Source organism: Somniosus microcephalus, chromosome 12, assembly GCF_052327205.1.
Source record: "Somniosus microcephalus isolate GS21.2 chromosome 12, FLI_Smic_1.0, whole genome shotgun sequence".
Classification (NCBI taxonomy): domain Eukaryota; kingdom Metazoa; phylum Chordata; class Chondrichthyes; order Squaliformes; family Somniosidae; genus Somniosus; species Somniosus microcephalus.
In genome coordinates this window covers 211,156,603-211,183,172 of record NC_140998.1, presented here as the reverse complement: position 1 = coordinate 211,183,172, position 26,570 = coordinate 211,156,603, and the positions used below count along the sequence as shown (strand labels likewise).

The 26,570-nt window shown below is 53.4% G+C and overlaps 1 protein-coding gene across 1 annotated transcript; it reads right to left on the bottom strand.

The window, feature by feature from the left end:
- Positions 1-13,614: 13,614 nt before the first annotated feature.
- LOC147110008 (fish-egg lectin-like) lies at positions 13,615-25,432 on the bottom strand. The gene is made up of 4 exons (XM_086004001.1): positions 25,298-25,432; positions 19,782-20,009; positions 14,763-15,102; positions 13,615-13,916 (listed from the first exon to the last, which is right to left on the bottom strand). Exons 1-4 carry the CDS (start codon positions 25,344-25,346, stop codon positions 13,775-13,777), a joined length of 759 nt encoding a protein of 252 aa, XP_085860127.1. The 5' UTR covers positions 25,347-25,432; the 3' UTR covers positions 13,615-13,774.
- Between the last annotated feature and the right edge of the window lie 1,138 nt (positions 25,433-26,570).

Here is a 26,570-nt window from a genome sequence, read left to right as displayed (position 1 = left end):
TATTGAGTCCCCAGGGGTGCTATTCACCTACTGAATCACCAGGGGCGCTATTCACCCACTGAGTCACCAGGGGCGCTATTGATCCACTGAATCACCAGGGGCGCTGTTCACCCACTGAATCACCACGGTGCGCTATTCACCCACTGAACCACCAGGGGTGCTATTCACCCACTGAGTCACCAGGGGCACTATTCACCCACTGAACCACCAGGGGCGTATTCACCCACTGAGTCACCACGGGTGCTGTTCACCCACTGAGCCTCCATGGGTGCTATTCCCTAACAGAGTCACCAGGGTGCGCTATTCACCCACTGAACCACCAGGGGGTGCTATTCACCCACTGAGTCACCAGGGGCGCTGTTCACCCACTGAGTCACCAGGGGGCGCTATTCACCCACTGAGTCACGAGTGGGCGCTATTCACCCACTGAGTCACCAGTGGGCGCTATTCACCCACTGATTCACCAGGGGCGCTATTCACCCACTGGGTCACCAGGGGCGCTATTCACCCACTGGGTCACCAGGGGCGCTATTCACCCACTGGGTCACCAGGGGCGCTATTCACCCACTGGGTCACCAGGGGCGCTATTCACCCACTGAATCACCAGGGGCGCTATTCACCTACTGAATCACCAGGGGCGCTATTCACCTACTGAGTCACTAGGGGCGCTATGCACCCACTGAATAACCATGGGCGCTATTCACCCACTGAGTCACCAGGGGTGCTATTCACCCACTGAGTCACCAGGGGTGCTATTCACCCACTGAGTCACCAGGGCCGCTATACACCCACTGAATCACCAGGGGTGCTATTCACCCACTGAGTCACCAGGGGCGCTATTCACCCACTGAGTCACCAGGGGCGCTCTTCACCCACTGAGTCACCAGGGGTGCTATTCACCCACTGAGTCACCAGGGGTGCTATTCACCCACTGAGTCACCAGGGCCGCTATACACCCACTGAGTCACCAGGGGCGCTATGCACCCACTGAATCACCAGGGGTGCTATTCACCCACTGAGTCACCAGGGGCGCTATTCACCCACTGAGTCACCAGGGGCGCTATTCACCCACTGAGAAACCAGGGGTGCTATTCACCCACTGAGTCACCAGGGGCGCTATTCACCCACTGAATCACCAGGTGGTGCTATTCACCCACTGACCCACCAGGGGCACTATTCACCCACTGAACCACCAGGGGCGTATTCACCCACTGAGTCACCACGGGTGCTGTTCACCCACTGAGCCTCCATGGGTGCTATTCCCCAACAGAGTCACCAGGGTGCGCTATTCACCCACTGAACCACCAGGGGGTGCTATTCACCCACTGAGTCACCAGGGGCGCTGTTCACCCACTGGGTCACCAGGGGCGCTATTCACCCACTGGGTCACCAGGGGCGCTATTCACTCACTGAACCACCAGGGCTGCTATTCACTCACTGAATCACCAGGGGCGCTATTCACCTACTGAATCACCAGGGGCGCTATTCACCTACTGAGTCACTAGGGGCGCTATGCACCCACTGAATAACCATGGGCGCTATTCACCCACTGAGTCACCAGGGGCGCTATGCACCCACTGAATCACCAGGGGCGCTATTCACCCACTGAGTCACCAGGGGTGCTATTCACCCACTGAGTCACCAGGGGTGCTATTCACCCACTGAGTCACCAGGGGCGCTCTTCACCCACTGATTTACCAGGGGCGCTATTCACCCACTGAGTCACCAGGGGCGCTCTTCACCCACTGAGTCACCAGGGGGTGCTATTCACCCACTGAGTCACCAGGGGGCGGTATTCACCCACTGAAACACCAGGGGAGCTCTTGACCCACTGAGTCACCAGGGGCCGCTATTCACCCACTGAATCACCAGGGGCGCTATTCACCCACTGAGTCACCAGGGTCGCTTTTCACTCACTGCATCACCAGGGGCGCTATTCACCCACTGAGAAACCAGGGGTGCTGTTCACCCACTGAGTCACCAGGGGTGCTATTCACCCACTGACCCACCAGGGGCGCTATTCACTCACTGTTCTACCAGGTGCGCTATTCACCCACTGATTCACCAGGGGGCGCTATTCACCCACTGAATCACGAGGGGCGCTATTCACCCACTGAATCCCCAAGGGCTCTATTCACCCACTGAATCACCAGGGGTGTTATTCACCCCCTGAGTCACCAATTGCGCTATTCACCCACTGAATCACCAGGGGCGCTATTCACCCACTGACCCACCAGGGGCGCTATTCACCCACTGAGTCACCAGGGGCGCTATTCACCCACTGAGTCACCAGGTGGTGCTATTCACCCACTGACCCACCAGGGGCGCTATTCACTCACTGTTCTACCAGGTGCGCTATTCACCCACTGATTCACCAGGGGGCGCTATTCACCCACTGAATCACGAGGGGCGCTATTCACCCAATGAGACACGAGGGGCGCTAATCACCCACTGAGTCACATGGGGTGCTATTCACCCACTGAGTCATCAGGGGCACTATTCACCCACTGAGTCACCGGGGGCGCTATTCACCCACTGAGTCACCAGGGGCGCTATTCACCCACTGAGTCACCGGGGGCGCTATTCCACCACAAAGTCACCAGGGGCGCTATTCACTCACTGAGCCACCAGCGGTGCTATTCGCCCACTGAATCAGCAGGGGCGCTATTCACTCACTGATCCACCAGGGGCGCTATTCACCCACTGAGTCACCAGGGGCGATATTCACCCACTTAATCACCAGGGGCGCTATTCACCCACTGAGTCATCAGGTGGTGCTATTCACCCACTGACCCACCAGGGGCGCTATTCACGCACTGTGCCACCAGGTGCGCTATTCACCCACTGAACCACGAGGGGCGCTATTCATCCACTGAACCACGAGGGGCGCTATTCATCCACTGAGTCATCAGGGGCGCTATTCACCCACTGAGTCACCAGGGGGCGCTATTCTCCCACTGACCCACCAGTTGGCGCTATTCACACACTGAGTCACCAGGGGCGCTGTTCACCCACTGAGTCACCAGGGGCGCTATTCACCCACTGAGTCACAAGGGGTGCTATTCACCCAGTGAGTCACCAGGGGCACTATTCACCCACTGAGTCACCACTGGGCGCTATTCACCCACTGAGTCACCACTGGGCGCTATTCACCCACTGAGTCACCAGGGGCGCTATTCACCCACTGGGTCACCAGGGGCGCTATTCATTCACTGAACCACCAGGGGCGCTATTCACCCGCGGAGTCACCAGGGGGTGCTATTCAGCCATTAAACTACCAGGGGCGCTATTCACCCATTGAGTCCCATGGGGCGCTATTCACCTACTGAATCACCAGGGGCGCTATTCACCCACTGAGTCACCAGGGGTGCTATTGACCCACTGAATCACCAGGGGCGCTGTTCACCCACTGAATCGCCAGGGTGCGCTATTCACCCACTGAACCACCAGGGGCGCTATTCACCCACTGAGTCACCAGGGTGCGCTATTCACCCACTGAACCACCAGGGGCGCTATTCACCCACTGAGTCACCAGGGGTGCTATTCACCCACTGAGCCTCCAGGGGTGCTATTCCCCCACTGAGTCACCAGGGGCGCTATTCACCCACTGAGTCACCAGGGGGCGCTATTCACCCACTGAGCCTCCAGGGGCGCTATTCCCCCACTGAGTCACCAGGGGCGCTATTCACCCACTGAGTCACCAGGGGGCGCTATTCACCAACTGAGTCCCCAGGGGGCGCTATTCACCCACTGAGTCACCAGGGGCGCTATTCACCCACTGGTTCACCAGGGGCGCTATTCACTCACTGAACCACCAGGGGCGCTATTCACCCACTGAATCACATGGGGCGCTATTCACCCACTGAACCACCAGGGTCGCTATTCACCCACTGAGTCACCAGGGGCGCTATTCACCCACTGAGTCAACAGGGGGCACTATTCACCACTGAACCACCAGGGGCGCTATTCCCCCACTGAGTCACCAGGGGTGCTATTCACACACTGAGCCTCCAGGGGTGCTATTCCCCCACTGAGTCACCAGGGTGCGCTATTCATGCACTGAACCACCAGGGGGTGCTATTCACCCACTGAATCACCAGGGGGCGCTATTCACCCACTGAGTCACCAGGGGCGCTATTCACCCACTGGGTCACCAGGGGCGCTATTCACCCACTGGGTCACCAGGGGCGCTATTCACCCACTGAGTCCCCAGGGGCGCTATTCACCCACTGAGTCCCCAGGAGCGCTATTCACCCACTGGGTCACCAGGGGCGCTATTCACTCACTGAACCACCAGGGCCGCTATTCACCCACTGAATCACCAGGGGTGCTATTCACCCATTGAGTCACAGTAGGATTCAGGAAAGGAGGACAAAGGGATTAATTAAGAAAGGGAAAATTGAATATGAGAGTAAGTTTTCAGGGAACAAAGAAACTGACTGTAAAAGCTTCTGTAGATAGGTGAAGAGAAAAAGGTTGGTGAAGTCAAGCGTAGGTCCCTTGCAGTCAGAATCAGGGGAATTTATAATGGGAAACAAGGAAATGGCAGATCAATTAAATACATACTTTGGTTCTGTCTTCACAAAGGAGGACACAAATAACCTCCCAGAGATGTCGGGGAACATAGGGTCTGATGAGAGGGAGGAACTGAAAGAAATCAGTATTTGTAGGGAAATGGTGTTAAAGTAATTGACGGGATTAAAAGCCGATAAATCCCCAGGGCCTGATAATCTACATCCTAGGGTACTTAAGGAAGTGGCCCTAGAAATAGTAGATGCATTGCTGGTCATCTTCCAACATTCTATAGACTCTGGAACAGTTCCCATGGATTGGAGGGTAGCTAATGTTACCCCACTATTCAAAAAAGGTGGTAGAGAGAAGACGGGGAATTATAGACCGGTAAGCCTGACATCAGTAGTCCATTATAAAAGATGTAATAACAGAGCACTTGGAAAACAGTGACAGTACTGCCCAGTGAGGGAGCGCCGCACTGTCGGAGGGGCAGTACTGAGTGAGTCCTGCACTGTCGGAGGGGCAGTACTGAGTGAGTCCTGCACTGTCGGAGGGACAGTACTGATGGAGCGCTGCACTGTCGAAGGAGCAGTACTGAGGGAGCGCCGCACTGTCGGAGGGACACTACTGAGAGAGTGCTGCACTGTCGGAGGGGCAGTACTGATGGTGCGCCGCACTGTCGAAGTGGCAGTACTGAGGGAGCGCCGCACTGTCGAAGTGGCAGTACTGAGGGAGCGCCGCACTGTCAGAGGGGCAGTACTGAGTGAGTCCTGCACTGTCGGAGGGGCAGTACTGATGGAGCGCCGCACTGTCGAAGTGGCAGTACTGAGGGAGCGCCGCACTGTCGAAGTGGCAGTACTGAGGGAGCACCGCACTGTCGGAGGGACACTACTGAGAGAGTGCTGCACTGTCGGAGGGGCAGTACTGATGGAGCGCCGCACTGTCGAAGTGGCAGTACTGAGGGAGCGCCGCACTGTCGAAGTGGCAGTACTGAGAGAGCGCCGCACTGTCGAAGTGGCAGTACTGAGTGAGTCCTGCACTGTTGGAGGAACAGTACTGAGGGAGCGCCGCACTGTCGAAGTGGCAGTACTGAGGGGGCGCCGCACTGTTGGAGGAACAGTACTGAGAGAGCGCCGCACTGTCGGAGGGACAGTACTGATGGAGCGCCGCACTGTCGAAGGGGGAGTACTGAGGGAGCGCCGCACTGTCGGAGGGGCAGTACTGAGGGAGCGCCGCACTGTTGGAGGAACAGTACTGAGAGAGCGCCGCACTGTCGGAGGGGCAGTACTGAGGGAGTGCTGCACTGCTGGAGGGGCAGTACTGAGAGAGTGCCGCACTGTGGGAGGGGCAGTACTGAGGGAGCACCGCACTGTCGGAGGGGAAGTACTGAGGGAGCGCCGCAATGTCGGAGGGGCAGTACTGAGGGAGCCCCACACTGTCAGAGGGGCAGTACTGAGGGAGCACTGCACTGGCAGAGGGCAGTACTGAGAGAGCGCTGCACTGTCGGTGGGGCAGTAATGAGGGTGCACTGCACTGTCGGAGGCGCAGTGCGGAGGAAGCGCTGCACAGTCGGTGGGGGGGCAGTACTGATGGAGCCCCACACTGTCGGAGGGGCAGTACTGAGGGAGCGCCGCACTGTCGGAGGGTCAGCACTGATGGAGCCCCACACTGTCGGGGGGGCAGTACTGAGGGAGCGCCGCACTGTCGGAGGGGCAGTACTGAGGGAGTGCCGTACTATCGGAGGGGCAGTACTGAGGGAGAGCTGCACTGTCGGAGGGGCAGTACTGAGGGAGCCCCACACTGTCGGAGGGGCAGTACTGAGGGAGCACTGCACTGCCGGAGGGACAGTAATGAGGGAGCGCCGCACTGTCGGAGGGGCAGTACTGAGTGAGTGCCGCACTGTCGGAGGGGTAGTACTGAGGGGACGCCGCACTGTCGGAGGGGCAGTACTGAGGGAGCACCGCACTGTCGTAGGGGCGGTACTGAGGGAGCGACGCACTGTCGGAGGGGCAGTACTGAGGAAGTGCCGCACTGTCGGAGGGGCGGTACTGAGGGAGTAGCCGCACTGTCGGAGGGGCAGTACTGAAGGAGCACCATAGAGGGAGCTTTACTCTACATCTAACCCGTGCTGTACCTGCCCTGGGAGTGTTTGATGGGAGAGTGTAGAGGGAGCTTTACTCTGTATCTAACCCGTGCTCTACCTGTCCGTGGAGTGTTTGATGGGACAGTGTACAGGGAGCTTTACTCTGTATCTGACCTGTGCTGTACCCTGCTGCGCCTCAATAACTTCAAGACTCAAAGTTAACTGAATAAAACAAGGCTTTTATTAGCAAAGAAAGATGCCTGTGTCTTCACCTAGCTTCATCTAGCGTTCTGCTGTTCTGCAGCAAGACAAGCCTGGGCTTGTCTTAAGTAGGGCCAGGTATGGGCGGAGCCGACACACCCAATGGGGAGAAAGGGGGCGGTGCCCTATATACAATACAAGGTAAAACACCGGAGCAGGCAATACAATATATGTAGTTAAATACAGAGTCTGATGAATGACATATTTCATCACATTCACCCCTTCTACAGATTTAGTCTGTTCGGGGGTGTGATAGTCCTCTGCGACCGACGTAACGGTTGCGGTGCCGCGGGTGCCGGCTGGGTGTCCCGGGTGGTCTCCTGGGTCTCTGCCGGGGGCGCCACCGGGGTTGTTGAAGGAGTAGGTGGTGGGGGTACCGTTGGCTGGTGTTCTTCCGGGGGTGATGAAAGAATAGTGGGTGGAGTGGGTGGGTAATAGTTGTTGTGGTTGTTGTTGTTGTCGTTGTCGTTGTTGCTGTTGTTACCGGCTGGGGCGAGGTCTTTTATGGACACAGTGTCCTCCCGTCCGTCGGCGTGCCGGACATACGCATATTGTGGGTTGGCGTGGAGCAGGTGCACTGGCTCCACGAGAGGGTCCGTCTTGTGGCCCCTCACATGCTTCCGCAAAAGTACCGGACCTGGGGTGGAGAGCCATGACGGTATGGATACGCCTGAGGTGGATTTGCGGGGAAACACAAACATTAGCTCATGAGGCGTGGCATTAGTGGCGGTACACAATAGTGACCGTATTGAGTGGAGCACATCTGGGAGGACTTCCTGCCAGCGGGAGATAGGGAGGCCCTTGGTCCTTAGAGTTAGGGTGACTGCCCTCCATACTGTCCCGTTCTCTCGCTCCACCTGACCGTTACCCCGGGGGATGTAGCTGGTGGTACGGCTCGTGGCAATCCCCTTGGACAGCATGTACTGGCGTAGCTCTTCACTCATGAAGGCCGCCCCCCTATCCGTGTGGATATAGCTCGGCATACCGAACAGGCAGAACAGGCTGTTGAGGCATTTAATGACCGTGGCGCTGGTCATGTCTGGGCAGGGGAAGGCGAATGGGAAACGGGAGTATTCGTCCACAATGTTCAGGAAGTAAACATTGCGGTCGACGGACGGGAGGGGGCCCTTGAAATCTAAGCTAAGCCGCTCAAAGGGCCGTGTAGCTTTGATTAGGTGGGCTCTATCAGGGCGGTAGAACCGAGGCTTGCACTCAGCGCAAGTGCGGCAGTTCCTGGTCAGAGACCGAACTTCCTCAATCGAGTAGGGTAAGTTGCGGGACTTTATGAAGTGGAACAGCCGTGTGACCCCTGGGTGGCAGAGGTCGTTGTGGAGGGTCTGTAGCCGATCCCCGGTGGCGTTGGCACACATCCCTCGTGAGAGGGCGTCGGGGGATTCGTTAAGGGCCCCCGGCCGGTATATGATGTCGTACTCGAAGGTGGAGAGCTTGATCCGCCACCTAAGAATCTTATCATTTTAATCTTCCCCCTCTGTTTATTATTGAACATAAACGCTACCGACCGCTGGTCGGTAAGTAGGGTGAAGCGTTTGCCGGCTAGGTAGTGCCGCCAGTGGCGCACTGCCTCCACGATGGCTTGGGCCTCCTTTTCCACGGAGGAGTGTCTGATCTCGGGCCCCTGGAGGGTCCTCGAGAAGAAAGCTACGGGCCGCCCTGCCTGGTTGAGGGTGGCCGCCAAGGCAAAGTCAGACGCATCACTTTCCACTTGAAAGGGAGTGTTCTCGTCCACTGCCGGTAGCGTGGCCCGCTCAATATCCTGCTTAATGCTTTTGAAGGCAGCATGGGCCTCAGCAGAGAGCGGGAAAGAGGATGCTTTCAAGAGGGGACGGGCTTTATCGGAGTAGTTAGGGACCCATTGGGCATAATATGAGAATAACCCCAGGCACCTTTTCAGGGCTTTGGGAGTGTTGGGCAGGGGCAGCTCCCGTAGGGGGCGCAATCGGTCGGGGTCTGCTCCGATTTCCCCATTCTCCACCACGCTGCCTAGTATGCAAAGGCGCGTGGTGTTGAAAACGCACTTGTCCTCATTGTAGGTGAGGTTGAGTTTTTGTGCGGTTTTCAGAAACCTCGCGAGGTTTGAGTCGTGGTCCTGTTGGTTGTGGCCGCAGATGGTGACGTTGTCGAGATAGGGGAAGGTTGCCTGCAAGTGGTGGTCATCGACCATGCGGTCCATCTCCCTCTGAAAGACCGAGACCCCATTCGTCACCCCAAAGGGGACTCTGAGGAACTGGTAGAGGCGTCCGTTTGCCTCGAAGGTGGTGTACGAACGGTCCTCTGGTCTGATAGGGAGCTGGTGGTACGCTGACTTGAGGTCGATGGTGGAGAACACCCGGTATTGGGCGATTTGGTTCACCATCTCGGATATGTGGGGTAGCGGGTAGGCGTCTAGTTGGGTATAGATGTTGACTGTTTGACTATAGTCAATCACCATCTGCTTCTTCTCGCCACCCCTCACCACCACCACTTGGGCGCGCCACGGGCTGTTGCTGCGTTCAATAATGCGCTCCTTCAGGAGCCTGTCTACCTCGGTCGCGATAAACCGCCTGTCCTCCCAGCTGTACCTCCTGCTTTTGGTCGCTATTGGCCGGCAGTTAGGGGTAAGGTTCGCGAATAGCGAAGGCGGCTTTACCTTCAGGGTAGCCAGGCCGCACACAGTGAGGGGCGGCTGGGTCCCACCGAAATTGAGCGTGATGCTTTGGTGGTGGCACTGAAAATCCAGGCCCAAGATCATGCTCACACATAAATCTTTCATAATTAACAGTTTAAAATTATTATATACAGTGTCTTTAACGGACAATCGTACCGCGCAGTAACCCGCAATAGTCGATGTCTGGGTTTTGTCGGCCATAGAGATCCTGCCCTGAGTAGGGACTATAGTTAGAGAGAGTTGTTGTACCAGATCAGGGTGAATGAAGCTCTCTGTGCTCCCGCTGTCAATTAAACATTTAACCTTGCACCCGTTTACCTCAATGTCCACCATCGATTTGGATAGTGGGTGCGGTCTGGACTGGTCCACTGTGATCGACGCCACTGTAGGGCCCTGATCGGGACAAGATGGTGGGCCACACGAGGCCGGGTAAGATGGCGTCCACGCTGTCTGCTCGCGAGATGGCGGACCCCACGAGGTCGGACAAGATGGCGTCCAAGATGGCCGCTCCCACGGCGCGCATGCGGCGGTGGCGGTTTTGCCTGCGGGGTTCCCTCTGCACACCTTCCCAAAGTGCCCCTTCTTACCGCACTTAAAGCAGGTGGTGCCTTTCGCCAGGCATCGGTTCCTGGTGTGCTTCGGCTGCCCGCAGAAGTAGCATTTGGGGCCCCGATGCGTCGCGGCGGTCGTAGGGTTTCTGGGGGGAGAGCAGGGCCCCGACGGTGTTGGGCTACCGGGCGGGGAAGCAGAGGCGGCGTGGGCCGCGCAGCCTGACGAGTAGGAGTCAGAGTTCTTCTGAGCCACATCCAACGATCGCGCTGTGTCCACAGCCTGTGTCAGATCTAGGCCCGTTTTCTCTAGCAGTCTCTGCCGGATATAATTAGAGCTAAGGCCTGCGATAAAGGCATCCCGAATCAGCTTGTCTGTGTATACCGTGGCTTTCACGTCTTTGCATTTGCAGTCTTTGCCAAGCACTTTTAGGGTGACTAGAAAGTCCTCCAGCGACTCTCCGGGTCGCTGTGTGCAGGTAGCAAGCAGATGCCTGGCGTACACCTCGTTGGTAGGCCGCTGATAGTGGGCCTTTAGAATGTTGCAGGCATCCAGGTAGCTGGCGGCGTCTTGTATGAGTGGAAAAACCCGGTGGCTTACCCGATTCTGTAGGATCCCGAGTTTCACATCTCCGGTGGCTGTAGAGGCTGTGACGGCTTCGGAGTTGGCCATAAAGAATTCCAAGCACTGGAACCAGTGTCCGAACCTTGCCGATGCATCCGAAGCATGCGGGTCCAAGTCCAAGCATTCCGGTTTCAAAAGTTGATCCATTGTTAAAAGTTTGCTAATAAAATTGACGTGCCTCAATAACTTCAAGACTCGAAGTTAGCAGAATAAAACAAAGGCTTTTATTAGCAAAGAAAAGATGCCAGTGGCTGCACCTAGCTTCACCTGGCGTGCTGCTGTTCTACTGCAGGACAAGCCTGGACTTGTCTTAAGTAGGGCCAGGTATGGGCGGAGCCGACACACAAAGGGGGCGGTGTCCTATACACAATACAAGGTACAAACACCGGAGCAGGCAATACAATATAGACAGTTAACTACAGAGTCTGATGAATGACATATTTCATCACAGAGAGTAAAGCTCCCTCTACACTGTCCCATCAAACACTCCCAGGGCAGCGACAGCATGGGTTAGATAGAGAGTAAAGCTCCCTCTACACTGTGCCATCAATCACTCCCAGGGCAGATACAGCACGGGTTAGATACAGAGTAAAGCTCCTTCTATACTGTCCCATCAGACACTCCCAGGGCAGGTACAGCACGGGGTTAGATACAGAGTAAAGCTCCCTCTACACTGTCACATCAAACACTCCCAGGGCAGGTACAGCACGGGGTTAGATACAGAGTAAAGCTCCCTCTACACTGTCCCATCAAACACTCCCAGGGCAGGTACAGCACTGGTTAGATACAGAGTAAAGCTCCCTCTACACTGTCCCATCAAACACTCCCAGGGCAGGTACAGCACGGGTTAGATACAGAGTAAAGCTCCCTCTACACTGTCCCATCAAACACTCCCAGGGCAGGTACAGCACGGGATAGATATAGAGTAAAGCTCACTCTACACTGTCACATCAAACACTCCCAGGGTAGGTGCAGCACGGGTTAGATACAGAGTAAAGCTCCCTCTACACTATGCCGTCAAACACTCCCAGGGCAGCTACAGCACGGGGTTAGATACAGAGCACAGCTCCTTCTACACTGTCCCATCAAACACTCCCTGGGCAGGTACAGCACGGGTTAGATACAGAGTAAAGCTCCCTCTACACTGTGCCATCAATCACTCCCAGGGCAGGTACAGCACGGGTTAGATACAGAGTAAAGCTCCCTCTACACTGTCCCATCAAACACTCCCAGGGCAGGTACAGCACGGGATAGATATAGAGTAAAGCTCACTCTGCACTGTCACATCAAACACTCCCAGGGTAGGTACAGCACGGGTTAGATACAGAGTAAAGCTCCCTCTACACTGTCACATCAAACACTCCCAGGGTAGGTACAGCACGGGTTAGATACAGAGTAAAGCTCCCTCTACACTGTCCCATCAAACACTCCCAGGGCAGGTACAGCACGGGATAGATATAGAGTAAAGCTCACTCTGCACTGTCACATCAAACACTCCCAGGGTAGGTACAGCACGGGTTAGATACAGAGTAAAGCTCCCTCTACACTGTCACATCAAACACTCCCAGGGTAGGTACAGCACGGGTTAGATACAGAGTAAAGCTCCTTCTACACTGTCCCATCAAACACTCCCAGGGCAGGTACAGCACGGGTTAGATACAGAGTAAATCTCCCTCTACACTGTCCCATCAAACACTCCCAGGGCAGGTACAGCACGGGTTAGATACAGAGTAAAGCTCCCTCTACACTGTCCCATCAAACACTCCCAGGGCAGGTACAGCACGGGTTAGATACAGAGTAAAGCTCCCTCTACACTGTCCCATCAAACACTCCCAGGGCAGGTACAGCACGGGTTACATACAGAGTAAAGCTCCTTCTACACTGTCCCATCAAACACTCCCAGGGCAGGTACAGCACGGGTTAGATACAGAGTAAAGCTCCCTCTACACTGTCCCATCAAACACTCCCAGGGCAGGTACAGCACAGGGTTAGATACAGAGTAAAGCTCCCTCTACACTGTCCCATCAAACACTCCCAGGGCAGGTACAGCACGGGTTAGATACAGAGTAAAGCTCCCTCTACACTGTCAAATCAAACAGCCCCAGGGCAGGTAAAGCACGGGGTTAGATACAGAGTAAAGCTCCCGCTACACTGTCCCATCAAACACTCCCAGGGCAGGTACAGCATGGGTTAGATGCAGAGTAAAGCTCCCTCTGCACTGTCCCATCAAACACTCCCAGGGCAGGTACAGGATTACATCCATTTTTCCACCAGAGGTGTCGGCTTCCTGAAGGCTACGAGCCCCTCCAGGGTCACCGAGGAGTGGATCTGCGGGGGTCGGAGGTGTGCAAAAGAGCGCTGTGAAGTTACGTGATGTGTGCAAGTGTGGAGAGGTGAGTATGTGAGGTGAGTGGAAATTGATAGAAAATGTTTCCTTACCTTTATTTCTTCCTGCAGGCTTCAATCGTTGGGGATGTGGAGAGTCTCGCATCTCGCCGGCAGAGATGACAGAATGGCTGCTGCACTCTCCGATGCAGCAACCATCTAATTTCTGCTCACAAAAGAGGTTTGATGAGGTCTTGAATACAAGGACTCATCCAACTATAGAGAATGTCTGTGTTTGACAGTTTCACAGAGCTGTCAAACGATGACAATTCACCTGTCAAAAATTTTTGACAGATGAAACGTCATACGCTGACGTTCTCTGTAACCAGCTTCCCCTTAATTGGCCTGCTATGCCCACTGGGCAGGCTTAACAAGGTCAATCAGGGGAAAACAGCGTGGCTTGGCCATAAGTCGATGGAGGCAGGACTGTAACCCGACAAGCAGCAGTACCGCCTCCAACACGCCCCCATTGGCAGAATCGCCCCCATGGACATGGGAGTTTAAGATAGAAAAATGTTGTAAATGAGACACAAGATTTTTAATGTTTAATGCTGGAATGATGGGGCGAGAGCCGCACTTTAATTAAAAGATCCACCAGGCACAGAGACTTAGTCAGATAGAGAATGCTTGTCTTTCACAATACTGGGACCCTCTCTCACAATGGCTCGCTACGTCTTGGCGTCACTGGCTGGACGTTAGTGACAATAGATGATGCCGCCAGTGGTCTCGACCAACCAGAGAGCTCCAAGATCGGCCGAGACGTGCCGGAACCTTCCCCCCACAATGTTGATGTGTGTCCATCTTGTCCCCTGGGGTGTCGTTGCGGTGATCCCAACTCTGCGGGGTAAAGAGACAAAGGCTTACAATCCTTGTATATGGCTGTTGGCCAACCTACCCATACCATCGCGCACAGGGAAGCAAGGCCAAGAGTTAGAAGATGAAGGAAAAGACAGACTGGCATTTCTCCAGCGCCTTTCACCACCTCAGGACGTCCCACAGCGCTTTACAGCCAATGAAGTGCTTTTTTTGAAGTGTAGTCACTGTTGCAATGTAGGAAACACGGCAGCTAATTTGCGCACAGCAAGCTCCCACAAATACCAATGTGATAATGACCAGATAATCTGTTTTGGTGATGTTGGTTGAGGGACAAATATTGGCCCCAGGACACCGGGGGAACTCCCCCTGCTCTTCCTTCAAATGGTGGCCGTGGGATCTTTTACTTCTACCTGAGAGAGCAGACGGGGGCCTCGGTTTAACATCTCATCCGAAAGACGGCACCTCCGACAATGCAGCGTTTCCTCAGTACTGCCCCTTCGACAGTGCGGCCCCTCCGACAGTGCGGCGCTCCCTCAGTACCGCCCCTCCGACAGTGCGGCGCCCCCTCAGTACTGCCCCCCGACAGTGCGGCGCTCCCTCAGTACTGCCCCCCGACAGTGCACTGCTCCCTCAGTACTGCCCCTCCGACAGTGCGGCGCTCCCTCAGTACTGCCCCTCCGACAGTGCGGAGCTCCCTCATTACTGCCCCCCCGACAGTGCGGCGCTCTCTCAGCACTACCCCTCCGACAATACAGCGTTCCCTCAGTACTGCCCCTCCGACAGAGAGAGGGTGAGACAGTGTGTGTGAGAGTGAGGGAGAGACTGTGCAACAGGTTATACTCACAACACAAAGCCTGATAGCTGTACCTGTGATAGACCATCCCGGAGCGGTTTATTCCGTAGACGGCCCCATCCGTCCCGACCTCCACCATCACAAGTTGGCCGGGTACCCGCACCCAGTGCGTCCCAACGCAGAACACCGGGCTGACATGCAGCCGGCAGTAGATGAGACCTGCTGCATTGACGCCCCAGCAAGTCTTGGACCCGCACGAGTAATACTTCATTTTGCCCGGGATCAGCTTGTAGGTGGGGCTGAAATAGTTGGCGGCTGTGACTGCTTGTTGCTTGTTGGCGCAAAAAACATTGTTGCGTCTGTTAACTCCAACTATAATCTGGTCCCCACCAGCATCAATCTGCAACAGCTGTCCTGTCAGAAGAGAATACATTTTCATGAGGAGATTACATTGTTTGTCTAATGACACCACTGTGTCAGCCAAAGAGTTGGGGGCAGGGGAGGTGGCGGGGGGGGGGGGCAGTGCCGGACTTACGGCCGGACTCACAGCAAAGAGTACAGCAAACAGAGTCTATTTACTCAGTGAATGGAGTGTTTTTAAACAGCGCACTACAGCAAACTGTTTACAGAGTCGATTTAATCAGTGCACTACAGCAAACAGTCTACAGAGTCTATTTAAATAGCGCACTGGAGCAGACAGTCTACAGGGTCTATTTAAACAGTGCACTACAGCAAGCAGTTAAAAGAGTCGATTTAATCAGTGCACTACAGCAAACAGTTAACAGTCTATTTAATCAGTGCACTACAGCAAACAGTTTACAGTCTATTTAATCAGTGCACTACAGCAAACAGTTTACAGTCTATTTAATCAGTGCACTACAGCAAACAGTCTACAGTCTATTTAATCAGTGCACTACAGCAAACAGTCTACAGTCTATTTAATCAGTGCACTATAGCAAACAGTCTACAGTCTATTTAATCAGTGCACTACAGCAAACAGTCTACAGTCTATTTAATCAGTGCACTATAGCAAACAGTCTACAGTCTATTTAATCAGTGCACTACAGCAAACAGTCTACAGTCTATTTAATCAGTGCACTATAGCAAACAGTCTACAGTCTATTTAATCAGTGCACTACAGCAAACAGTCTACAGTCTATTTAATCAGTGCACTATAGCAAACAGTCTACAGTCTATTTAATCAGTGCACTACAGCAAACAGTCTACAGTCTATTTAATCAGTGCACTACAGCAAACAGTCTACAGTCTATTTAAACAGTGCACTACAGCAAACAGTTTACAGTCTATTTAATCAGTGCACTACAGCAAACAGTCTACAGAGTCTATTTAATCAGTGCACTACAGCAAACAGTCTACAGTCTATTTAATCAGTGCACTACAGCAAACAGTTTACAGTCTATTTAATCAGTGCACTACAGCAAACAGTCTACAGTCTATTTAATCAGTGCACTACAGCAAACAGTCTACAGTCTATTTAATCAGTGCACTACAGCAAACAGTCTACAGTCTATTTAATCAGTGCACTACAGCAAACAGTCTACAGTCTATTTAATCAGTGCACTACAGCAAACAGTCTACAGTCTATTTAAACAGTGCACTACAGCAAACAGTTTACAGTCTATTTAATCAGTGCACTACAGCAAACAGTTTACAGTCTATTTAATCAGTGCACTACAGCAAACAGTACAGAGTCTATTAATCAGTGCACTATAGCAAACAGTCTACAGAGTCTATTTAATCAGTGCACTACAGCAAACAGTACAGTCAATTAATCAGTGCACTATAGCAAACAGTCTACAGAGTCTATTTAATCAGTGCACTACAGCAAACAGTTAACAGTCTATGTAATCAGCGCACTACAGCAAACAGTTAAGAATCTATTTAATCAGTGCACTACAGCAAACAGTTAACAGTCTATGTAATCAGCGCACTACAGCAAACAGTCTACAGAGTCTATTTAATCAGTGCACTACAGCAAACAGTTAACAGTCTATGTAATCAGCGCACTACAGCAAACAGTCTACAGAGTCTATTTAATCAGTGCACTACAGCAAACAGTTTACAGTCTATGTAATCAGCGCACTACAGCAAACAGTTAAGAGTCTATTTAATCAGTGCACTACAGCAAACAGTTAACAGTCTATTTAATCAGTACACTACAGCAAACAGTCTACAGAGTCTATTTAATCAGTGCACTACAGCAAACAGTTAACAGTCTATTTAATCAGTACACTACAGCAAACAGTCTACAGAGTCTATTTAATCAGTGCACTACAGCAAACAGTTAACAGTCTATGTAATCAGCGCACTACAGCAAACAGTCTACAGAGTCTATTTAATCAGCGCACTACAGCAAACAGTTAAGAGTCTATTTAATCAGTGCACTACAGCAAACAGTTAACAGTCTATTTAATCAGTACACTACAGCAAACAGTCTACAGAGTCTATTTAATCAGCGCACTACAGCAAACAGTTTACAGAATATATTTTAAAAGAGTCTCTATGATCTACAGCAAACTCGTGACCGAAACTACAACAAAGTCTCCCGATAAAAGTAGGATTATTTCTCCAGCTGTGAGTACAGGATAGTTACGTAATACAATTATGTTCGTATAATCAATCCCAGTCACTTACTGCAGTACGGTCGCCAGGTGTGATTGACGGGGGGAATTAGAAAATCATCTCCGTTTTGGCCGGGGCTTGTGGTGTCACAATGTGCAGCCTTTATGATCACAACAGTGAGCACACTTCAACAAGAACCTTGTTGGCTGTGGAGAGTTTGGGACGTCCTGAGGTCGAGAAAGAAAGAAAGACAGAGAGAGAGAGAGAAAGAGAGACAAAGAAAAAGAGAGAAAGAAAGAGATAAAGAAAGAAAGAGAGAAAACTTGCATTTCTCCATCGTCGTTCATGACCTCAGGACGTCCCAATGTGCTTCACAGACAATGAAGTACATTTGAAGCGTTGTCACTGTTGTAATGTAGGAAACGCAGCAGCCAATTTGCGCACAGCAAGCTCCCACAAACAGCAATGTGACAAATGAACAGATCATCTGTTTTGGTGACGTTGGTTGAAGGATAAATGTTGGCCCAGGAACACAGGAAGAACTCCCCCTGCTCGTCTTTGAAATAGTGGCTGTGGGATCTTTTACGTCCACCTGAGAGGGCAGACGAGACCTCAGGTTTAACGCCTCATCCGAAAGACGGCACCTCTGACAGTGCGGTGCTCCCTCAGCACTGCCCCTCCGACACTGCGGCACTCCCTCAGTACTGCACCTCCGACAGTGCAGCTCTCCCTCACTACTGACCCTCCGACAGTGTGGCGCTCCCTCAGTACTGCCCATCCGACAGTGCAGCGCTGCCTCAGTACCGCCCCTCTGACAGTGCGGCGCTCCCTCAGTACTGCCCCTCCGACAGTGTGGCGCTCCCTCAGTACTGCCCATCCGACAGTGCAGCGCTGCCTCAGTACCGCCCCTCTGACAGTGCGGCGCTCCCTCTGTACTGCCCCTTCGACAGTGCAGCGCTCCCTCAGTACTGCCCAGCCGACAGTGCAGCTCTCCCTCACTACTGACCCTCCGACAGTGTGGCGCTCCCTCAGTACTGCCCATCCGACAGTGCAGCGCTGCCTCAGTACCGCCCCTCTGACAATGCAGCGCTCCCTCTGTACTGCCCCTTCGACAGTGCAGCTCTCCCTCAGTACTGCCCCTCCGAAAGTGCGGCGCTGCCTCAGTACCGCCCCTCCGACAGTGCGGCGCTCCCTCAGTACTGCCCCTCCGAAAGTGCGGCGCTGCCTCAGTACCGCCCCTCCGACAGTGCGGCGCTCCCTCAGTACTGCCCCTCTGACAGTGCGGCGCTCCCTCAGTACTGCCCCTCCGACAGTGCGGCGCTCCCTCAGTACTGCCCCTCCGACAGTGCAGCGCTCCCTCAGTACTGCCCCTCTGACAGTGCGGCGCTCCCTCAGTACTGCCCCTCCGACAGTACGGCGCTCCCTCAGTACTGCCCCTCTGATAGTGCGGCGCTCCCTCAGTACTGCCCCTCCGACAGTGCAGCGCTCCCTCAGTACTGCCCCTCCGACAGTGCGGCGCTCCCTCAGTACTGCCCCTTCGACAGTGTAGCGCTCCCTCAGTACTGCCCCTCCGACAGTGCGGCGCTCCCTCAGTACCGCCCCTCCGACACTCCCTCAGCACTGCCCCTCTGACAGTGCGGCGCTCCCTCTGTACTGCCCCTCTGACAGTGCTTGCTCCCTCAGTACTGCCCCTCCAACAGTGCGGCGCTCCCTCAGTACTGCCCCTCCGACAGTGCTTGCTCCCTCAGTACTGCCCCTCAGACAGTGCGGCGCTCCCTCAGTACTGCCCCTCCAACAGTGCGGCGCTCCCTCAGTACTGCCCCTTCGACAGTGCTTGCTCACTCGGTACTGCCCCTTCGACAGTGCGGCGCTCCCTCAGTACCGCCCCTCCGACACTCCCTCAGTACTGCCCCTCGGACAGTGCGGCGCTCCCTCAGTACTGCCCCTCCGACAGTGCTTGCTCCCTCAGTACTGCCCCTCCGACAGTGCTTGCTCCCTCAGTACTGCCCCTCCGACAGTGCTTGCTCCCTCAGTACTGCCCCTCCGACAGTGCTTGCTCCCTCAGTACTGCCCCTCTGACAGTGCGGCGCTCCCTCAGTACTGACCCTCCGACAGTGCGGCGCTCCCTCAGTACCGCCCCTCTGACAGTGCGGCGCTCCCTCAGTACTGCCCCTCCGACAGTGCGGCGCTCCCTCAGTACTGCCCCTCCGACAGTGCTTGCTCCCTCAGTACTGCCCCTCCGACAGTACTGGCACTGGGAATGTCGTCCTGGATTATGGGGCTGTACTCTCTGGAGTGTGGCTCGAACCCGCGACCTTCTGACTCAGAGGCAGGAGAGCGACCAGCTGAGCCACGACTGACAGCTGCTGTTGGATGGCCGGTGAGCACAATGGGAAATTTTTAACAGGTTAAAAGCGACATCTCTCACACTGCAAGCATCCTGCAATCAAGGGAGGCAAAGGCTCCTTGAGATATGCGCGTCAGTATTAATTAACTTTGAAATAGCTTACCCCTCAGTATAGCCCAGGATCCTTCAACCAGTCTCGAAACGCTGTGCGTTCTGTCCGCTCCCCAAACTCCAGCCGCACCCACAGTCACATGCGCGAGATTTCCAGGCACGTGCACCCAACTGTGACCGCTTCGGGTGAAGATCCTTCCCGTGTAATCCACCCCATAGACTTGACCATTGCTGGCGTCAATTTGCTTCAGACGCCCATTGACGCGTCTGCAGATGAGAGCTGAGGGAGAGACAAAAGAGAGATGTCACTTCTTGGAGCGTGTGGTTGGCAGATGGCAGAGAAGGATGCTGCACGTGTACTGGATGGCAGTCCAGCTCTCTCAGTTGACACAAACTAGGGTTGTATTCCCGGGAAATTAGAAGGTTAAAGGGCTGATCTGATCAAAGTTTTCTAGAGATAAAAGGCATCAAGGGGTACGGGGAGAGAGTGGGAATATGGTATTGAGATAGAGGATCAGTCATGATCATATTGAATGGCAGAGCAGGCTCGAGGGGCCAAATGGCCGACTCCTGCTCCTATTTTTCTATGTTTCAAGCTATTAAGGAGAACTGATGGGGTCGATAGAGCGAAACTATTTCCGCTGGTTGGGGATTCTAGGACTAGGGGGCATCGTCTAAACATTAGAGCCAGACCTTTCAGGAGTGAAGTTAGGAAACACTTCCACACACAATGGGTGGTAGAAGTTTGAAAATCTCTTCCGCAAACGGCAATTGGTGCTGGAAGTCAATTGTTAATTTTAAATCTGAGTTTGATAAATTTCTGTTAACCAAAGGTATTGAGGGATATGGGCCAAAGGCGGATAGATAGAGTTAGGTCACAGGTCAGCCATGATCTCATTGAATGGCGGAACAGGCTCGAGGGGCTGAATGGGCCTCCTCCTGTTCCTGTGTAACAGGCTCGAGGGGCTGAATGGGCCTCCTCCTGTTCCTGTGTAACAGGCTCGAGGGGCTGAATGGGCCTCCTCCTGTTCCTGTGTAACAGGCTCGAGGAGCTGAATGGGCCTCCTCCTGTTCCTGTGTAACAGGCTCGAGATGCTGAATGGGCCTCCTCCTGTTCCTGTGTAACAGGCTCGAGGAGCTGAATGGGCCTCCTCCTGTTCCTGTGTAACAGGCTCGAGATGCTGAATGGGCCTCCTCCTGTTCCTGTGTAACAGGCTCGAGGGGCTGAATGGGCCTCCTCCTGTTCCTGTGTAACAGGCTCGAGGGGCTGAATGGGCCTCCTCCTGTTCCTGTGTAACAGGCTCGAGGAGCTGAATGGGCCTCCTCCTGTTCCTGTGTAACAGGCTCGAGGGGCTGAATGGGCCTCCTCCTGTTCCTGTGTAACAGGCTCGAGGGGCTGAATGGGCCTCCTCCTGTTCCTGTGTGACAGGCTCGAGGGGGCTGAATGGGCCTCCTCCTGTTCCTGTGTAACAGGCTCGAGGAGCTGAATGGGCCTCCTCCTGTTCCTGTGTAACAGGCTCGAGGAGCTGAATGGGCCTCCTCCTGTTCCTGTGTAACAGGCTCGAGATGCTGAATGGGCCTCCTCCTGTTCCTGTGTAACAGGCTCGAGGAGCTGAATGGGCCTCCTCCTGTTCCTGTGTAACAGGCTCGAGATGCTGAATGGGCCTCCTCCTGTTCCTGTGTAACAGGCTCGAGGGGCTGAATGGGCCACCTCCTGTTGCTGTGTAACAGGCTCGAGAGGCTGAATGGGCCTCCTCCTGCTCCTGTGTAATAGGCTCGAGGGGCTGAATGGGCCACCTCCTGTTGCTGTGTAACAGGCTCGAGAGGCTGAATGGGCCTCCTCCTGTTCCTGTGTGACAGGCTCGAGGGGGCTGAATGGGCCTCCTCCTGTTCCTGTGTAACAGGCTCGAGGGGCTGAATGGGCCTCCCCCTGTTCCTGTGTAATAGTCTTGAGGAGCTGAATGGGCCTCCTCCTGTTCCTATGGTAACAGGCTCGAGGGGCTGAATGGGCCTCCTCCTGTTCCTATGGTAACAGGCTCGAGGGGCTGAATGGGCCTCCTCCTGTTCCTATGAATTAAAGTCTAAGTAACTCTGTGAGATTAGGTTTTCCGACCCTCCCGGATCGGCCTGGAGTCTCCAGGAAGAGAAGGCTAATCTCCAGGACACTCGTTGTGAGCAAAGATCCGGGAGAAAAAGATGTGATTGCACTGGAGAGGGTACAGAGGATATTTACGAGGATGTTGCCAGGACTGGAGAATTTTAGCTATGAGGAAAGATTGGAGAGGCTGGGGTTGTTTTCTCTGGAACAGAGGAGGCTGAGGGGAGATTTAATTGAGGTGTATAAAATGATGAGGGGCTTAGATAGAGTGGATAGGAAGGACCTATTTCCCCTCGCAGAGAGGTCAATAACCAGGGGGCAGAGATTGAAAGTAATTGGTGGAAGGATTAGAGGTGAGTTGAGGAGAACTTTTTTCACCCAGAGGGTGGTGGGTGTCTGGAACTCACTGCCTGAAAGGGTGGGAGAGGCAGAAACCCTCATCACATTTAAAAAGTTCTTGGATATGCCCTTGAAGTACCGTAACCTGCAGGGCCATGGACCGAGAGCTGGAAAGTGGGATTAGACTGGAGAGCTCATTGGGCCAGCACAGACACGATGGGCCAAATGGCCTCCTTCTGTGCCGCAAGTTTCTGTGATTCCACTCTTCCATGGGGTATTAAAAAAAATGTTTTTTTTCATTTTCTCCGAAGTCTTCTGCTTGTTAGTCAGAATAATATTGGAGATGAGGGAAATAAAGCTTGACTGGCAGCCAAGAACCAGCCAATCAGTGACAAAGAGCCGCTTCGCTTTCCGATTGGGCGCGGGGGAAGGCTGGGCCTCGCGGGGATTGACATGTCGGGCGGCCAATGGCGGGGGGTCACATGGTGAAACCTTCAGGAATACGTCCAATCAGAGTTGGCGGCCCCCACCGTGAGGTGACACCAGGCGAGAGTAAAAAGGCTTGGGAGAGGGGCAGTGGGGTTCGACCCTCCTCCCAATTACCATCCGATTCAGGCCAGATTCCAGGCTGAAAATGGCTTCTTAAAGGCCCCAAAAGCAAGATAACCCTTCCGGATAAAGAAATCCCCTTTTCACCCTGACCGGTTGTGGGGGGCACGGTCTGCCGTGCGTAAGGGGACAAGGCTCACACTGCGATCCATTCCCCCACAAACATCTGCCCCAAATAATTGGTGAGCCACAGGCAGGCATCCCTGAGGCAAATATCACAGTGTGGAGGATATTTAGACCTCTGAGAGAGACAGAAACAGAGAGACAGACAGAGAGAGAGAGACAGTGAGAGAGACAGAGACAGTGAGAGAGAGAGAGACTGAGCGAGAGACAGTGAGCGATGAGACAGTGAGAGAGAGACAGACAGTGAGTGAGAGACAGCGAGAGAGAGACAGCGAGTGAGAGAGACAGTGAGAGAGAGACAGTGAGAGAGAAAGACAGTGAGAGAGAGACAGTGAGAGAGAGACAGTGAGAGAGAGACAGTGAGTGAGAGACAGTGAGAGAGACAGAGACAGTGAGAGAGAGAGAGACTGAGCGAGAGACAGTGAGCGAGAGACAGTGAGCGATGAGACAGTGAGAGAGAGACAGACAGTGAGAGAGAGACAGACAGTGAGTGAGAGACAGCGAGAGAGAGACAGCGAGAGTGAGAGACAGCGAGCGAGAGACAGTGAGAGAGAGACAGTGAGAGAGAGACAGTGAGTGAGAGACAGTGAGTGAGAGACGGTGAGAGAGAGACAGTGAGATAGAAAGACAGCGAGAGTGAGAGACAGCGAGCGAGAGACAGTGAGCGAGACAGTGAGAGAGAGACAGTGAGAGAGAAAGACAGTGAGAGACTGAGAGAGAGAGACAGTGAGTGAGAGACAGTGAGAGAGAGACAGTGAGATAGAAAGACAGTGAGTGAGAGACAGTGAGTGAGAGACAGTGAGAGAGACAGTGAGAGAGAGACAGTGAGAGAGAGACAGTGAGCGAGAGACAGTGAGCAAGAGACAGTGAGTGACAGTGAGCGATGAGACAGTGAGAGAGAGACAGACAGTGAGTGAGAGACAGCGAGAGAGAGACAGCGAGTGAGAGACAGCGAGCGAGAGACAGTGAGCGAGAGACAGTGAGCGAGAGACAGTGAGAGAGACAGTGAGAGAGAAAGACAGTGAGAGACAGTGAGAGAGACAGTGAGAGAGAGAGACAGTGAGAGAGAGACAGTGAGAGAGAGACAGTGAGTGAGAGACAGTGAGAGAGAGACAGTGAGATAGAAAGACAGTGAGTGAGAGACAGAGTGAGAGTGTCAGTAAGTGAGAGACAGTGAGTGAGCGACAGTGAGTGAGAGACAGTGAGCGAGAGACAGTGAGATAGAAAGACAGTGAACGAGAGACAGTGAGTGAGAGTGTCAGTAAGTGAGAGACAGTGAGTGAGCGACAGTGAGAGAGTCAGTAAGTGAGAGACAGACAGTGAGAGACAGTGAGTGAGTGAGATAGAGAGTGTCAGTAAGTGAGAGACAGACAGTGAGAGAGACAGTGAGTGAGAGACAGTGAGTGAGAGACAGTGAGTGAGAGACTGAGCGAGAGACAGTGAGAGAGAGACTGAGCGAGAGAGAGACAGTGAGTGAGAGACAGTGAGTGAGAGACAGTGAGTGAGGGACAGTGAGAGAGACAGTGAGAAACAGTGAGTGAGACAGTGAGTGAGAGACAGTGAGAGAGACAGTGAGTGAGAGAGACAGTGGGTGAGAGAGAGACAGTGAGTGAGAGAGAGACTGAGTGAGAGACAGTGAGTGAGAGACTGAGCGAGAGACAGTGAGCGAGAGAGAGACAGTGAGTGAGAGACAGTGAGACAGTGAGTGAGGGACAGTGAGAGAGAGACAGTGAGAGAGAGACAGTGAGTGAGAGACAGTGAGTGAGAGACAGTGAGTGAGAGACAGTGAGTGAGGGACAGAGAGAGAGACAGTGAGAGAGAGACAGTGAGTGAGAGACAGTGAGTGAGGGACAGTGAGAGAGACAGTGAGAAACAGAGAGCGAGACAGTGAGAGAGATGGAGAATGTCAGAGAGACAGAGAGTGACAAACAGCGAGAGTGAATGAGAGACAGGGAGAGAGACAGAAAGTGAGAATCATCCTGAGAGACAGTGAGAGAGGGAGGGAGAGAGACAGTGAGAGAGAGACAGTGAGAGAGAGAGCGAGAGGCAGAGAGAGAGACAGAGAGAGAGAGAGAGAGAGACAGAAAGTGAGAATCATCCTGAGAGACAGTGAGAGAGAGAGGGAGAGAGACAGTGAGAGAGAGAGCGAGAGGCAGAGAGAGAGACAGAGAGAGAGAGAGAGAGAGACAGAAAGTGAGAATGATCCCGAGAGACAGAAGGGCTGTGGTGAAAGTTCCATCGCACCCTTGTTACAACAGGTGCAGTGAGAAGCAGCATTGGGCTCATCCGGATTCAGAGTTCAGCCTTTCCCTGAGCAGCAGCTCTACTCTCTGTCAGTGCAGACTCTGAGAAAAGCTCCTGAAACGAACAGAACTCCTGATTGAAGGAGTAAAACTCACCCCAGGAGCCTCCTGCCAGGAGCAGCAACAGAAAGAGGCACGCTCGCATTGCTGTGCGGGGTGGAGTGTCCGTTCAGATCTTGTCCATGTGTAGGGTCCCAGGGCAAAGCAGTAGCTTTATTTTATTGGTAAGTGACACTGTGAAGGATCTGGATTACAAATTCCCAACGGTACTGTGAGTTACAAAACCCCCAACCGCTCAGGATCTGTTACAACATCCCAGCGAGTTGGGCACTTACACAATTCCCCACATAATTGTGAGTTACAAAACTCCCAACCGCTTCGAAAGAAAAAAATAAAAGACTTGGAATTTTGGCGAGGTTGCATTAACAGAGACATGGTTCACACATGGCCAGGAATGGGTTCTTCATATTCCTGGTGACCAAGTATTTTCAAAATCATGAGGGGTCTGGACAGAGTAGATAGGGAGAGACTGTTCCCATTGGCGGGAGGGTCGAGAGCCAGAGGACACAGATTTAAGGTGATTGGCAGAAGAACCAAAGGCGACATGAGGAAAAACCTTTTCACACAGCGAGTGGTTAGGATCTGGAATGCACTGCCTGAGAGGGCGGTGGAGGCAGATTCAATCGTGGCTTTCAAAAAGGGAGTTGGATAAGTACCTGAAGGAAAAAAAAATATTGCAGGGCTACGGGGAAAGGGCGGGGGAGTGGGACGAGCTGAAGTGGTCTTGCAGAGAGCCGGCACGGGCTCGATGGGCTGAATGGCCTCCGACTGCTGTAACCATTCTAGGATTCTATGTATTCAGGAATGGTAGAGAAGGAAAAAGAGTTGGTGGCGGGGGAGCGGGGGCGGCAGTATTGATTAAGGATGATGTTACAGTTCTAAAGAGAAAGGATTTAATAGATGGACCTTGGCCTGAGTCTGTCTGGCTGGAGTTGAGGAACAGAGGGGGAGCTGGTACCTTGTTGGGAGTTTTTTTATGGAGCTCCAAACAGTGAGGAGATAGAGGAACAAATCTGTCTGCAAATTTCAAAGGCGTGTAACAAAAATAGAGTAGGAATATTAGGAGACTTTAATTAGCCTGATATAGACTGGGAAAACAGTGCTAAGGGTAGAGAAGGAGAGGAGTTTCTGATCCATGTACAGGAGAACTTGCTCCATCGATATGTCTCCAGTCCAACAAGGAAGGAGGCAGTGTTGGATCTGGTTGTGGGAAATGTAGTAGGGCAAGTGGAGGGTGTTAGAATAGGAGATCATCTAGCTAACTGTGACCACAACATGATTCGGTTTAGAGTAATTGCGGAAAGAGAAC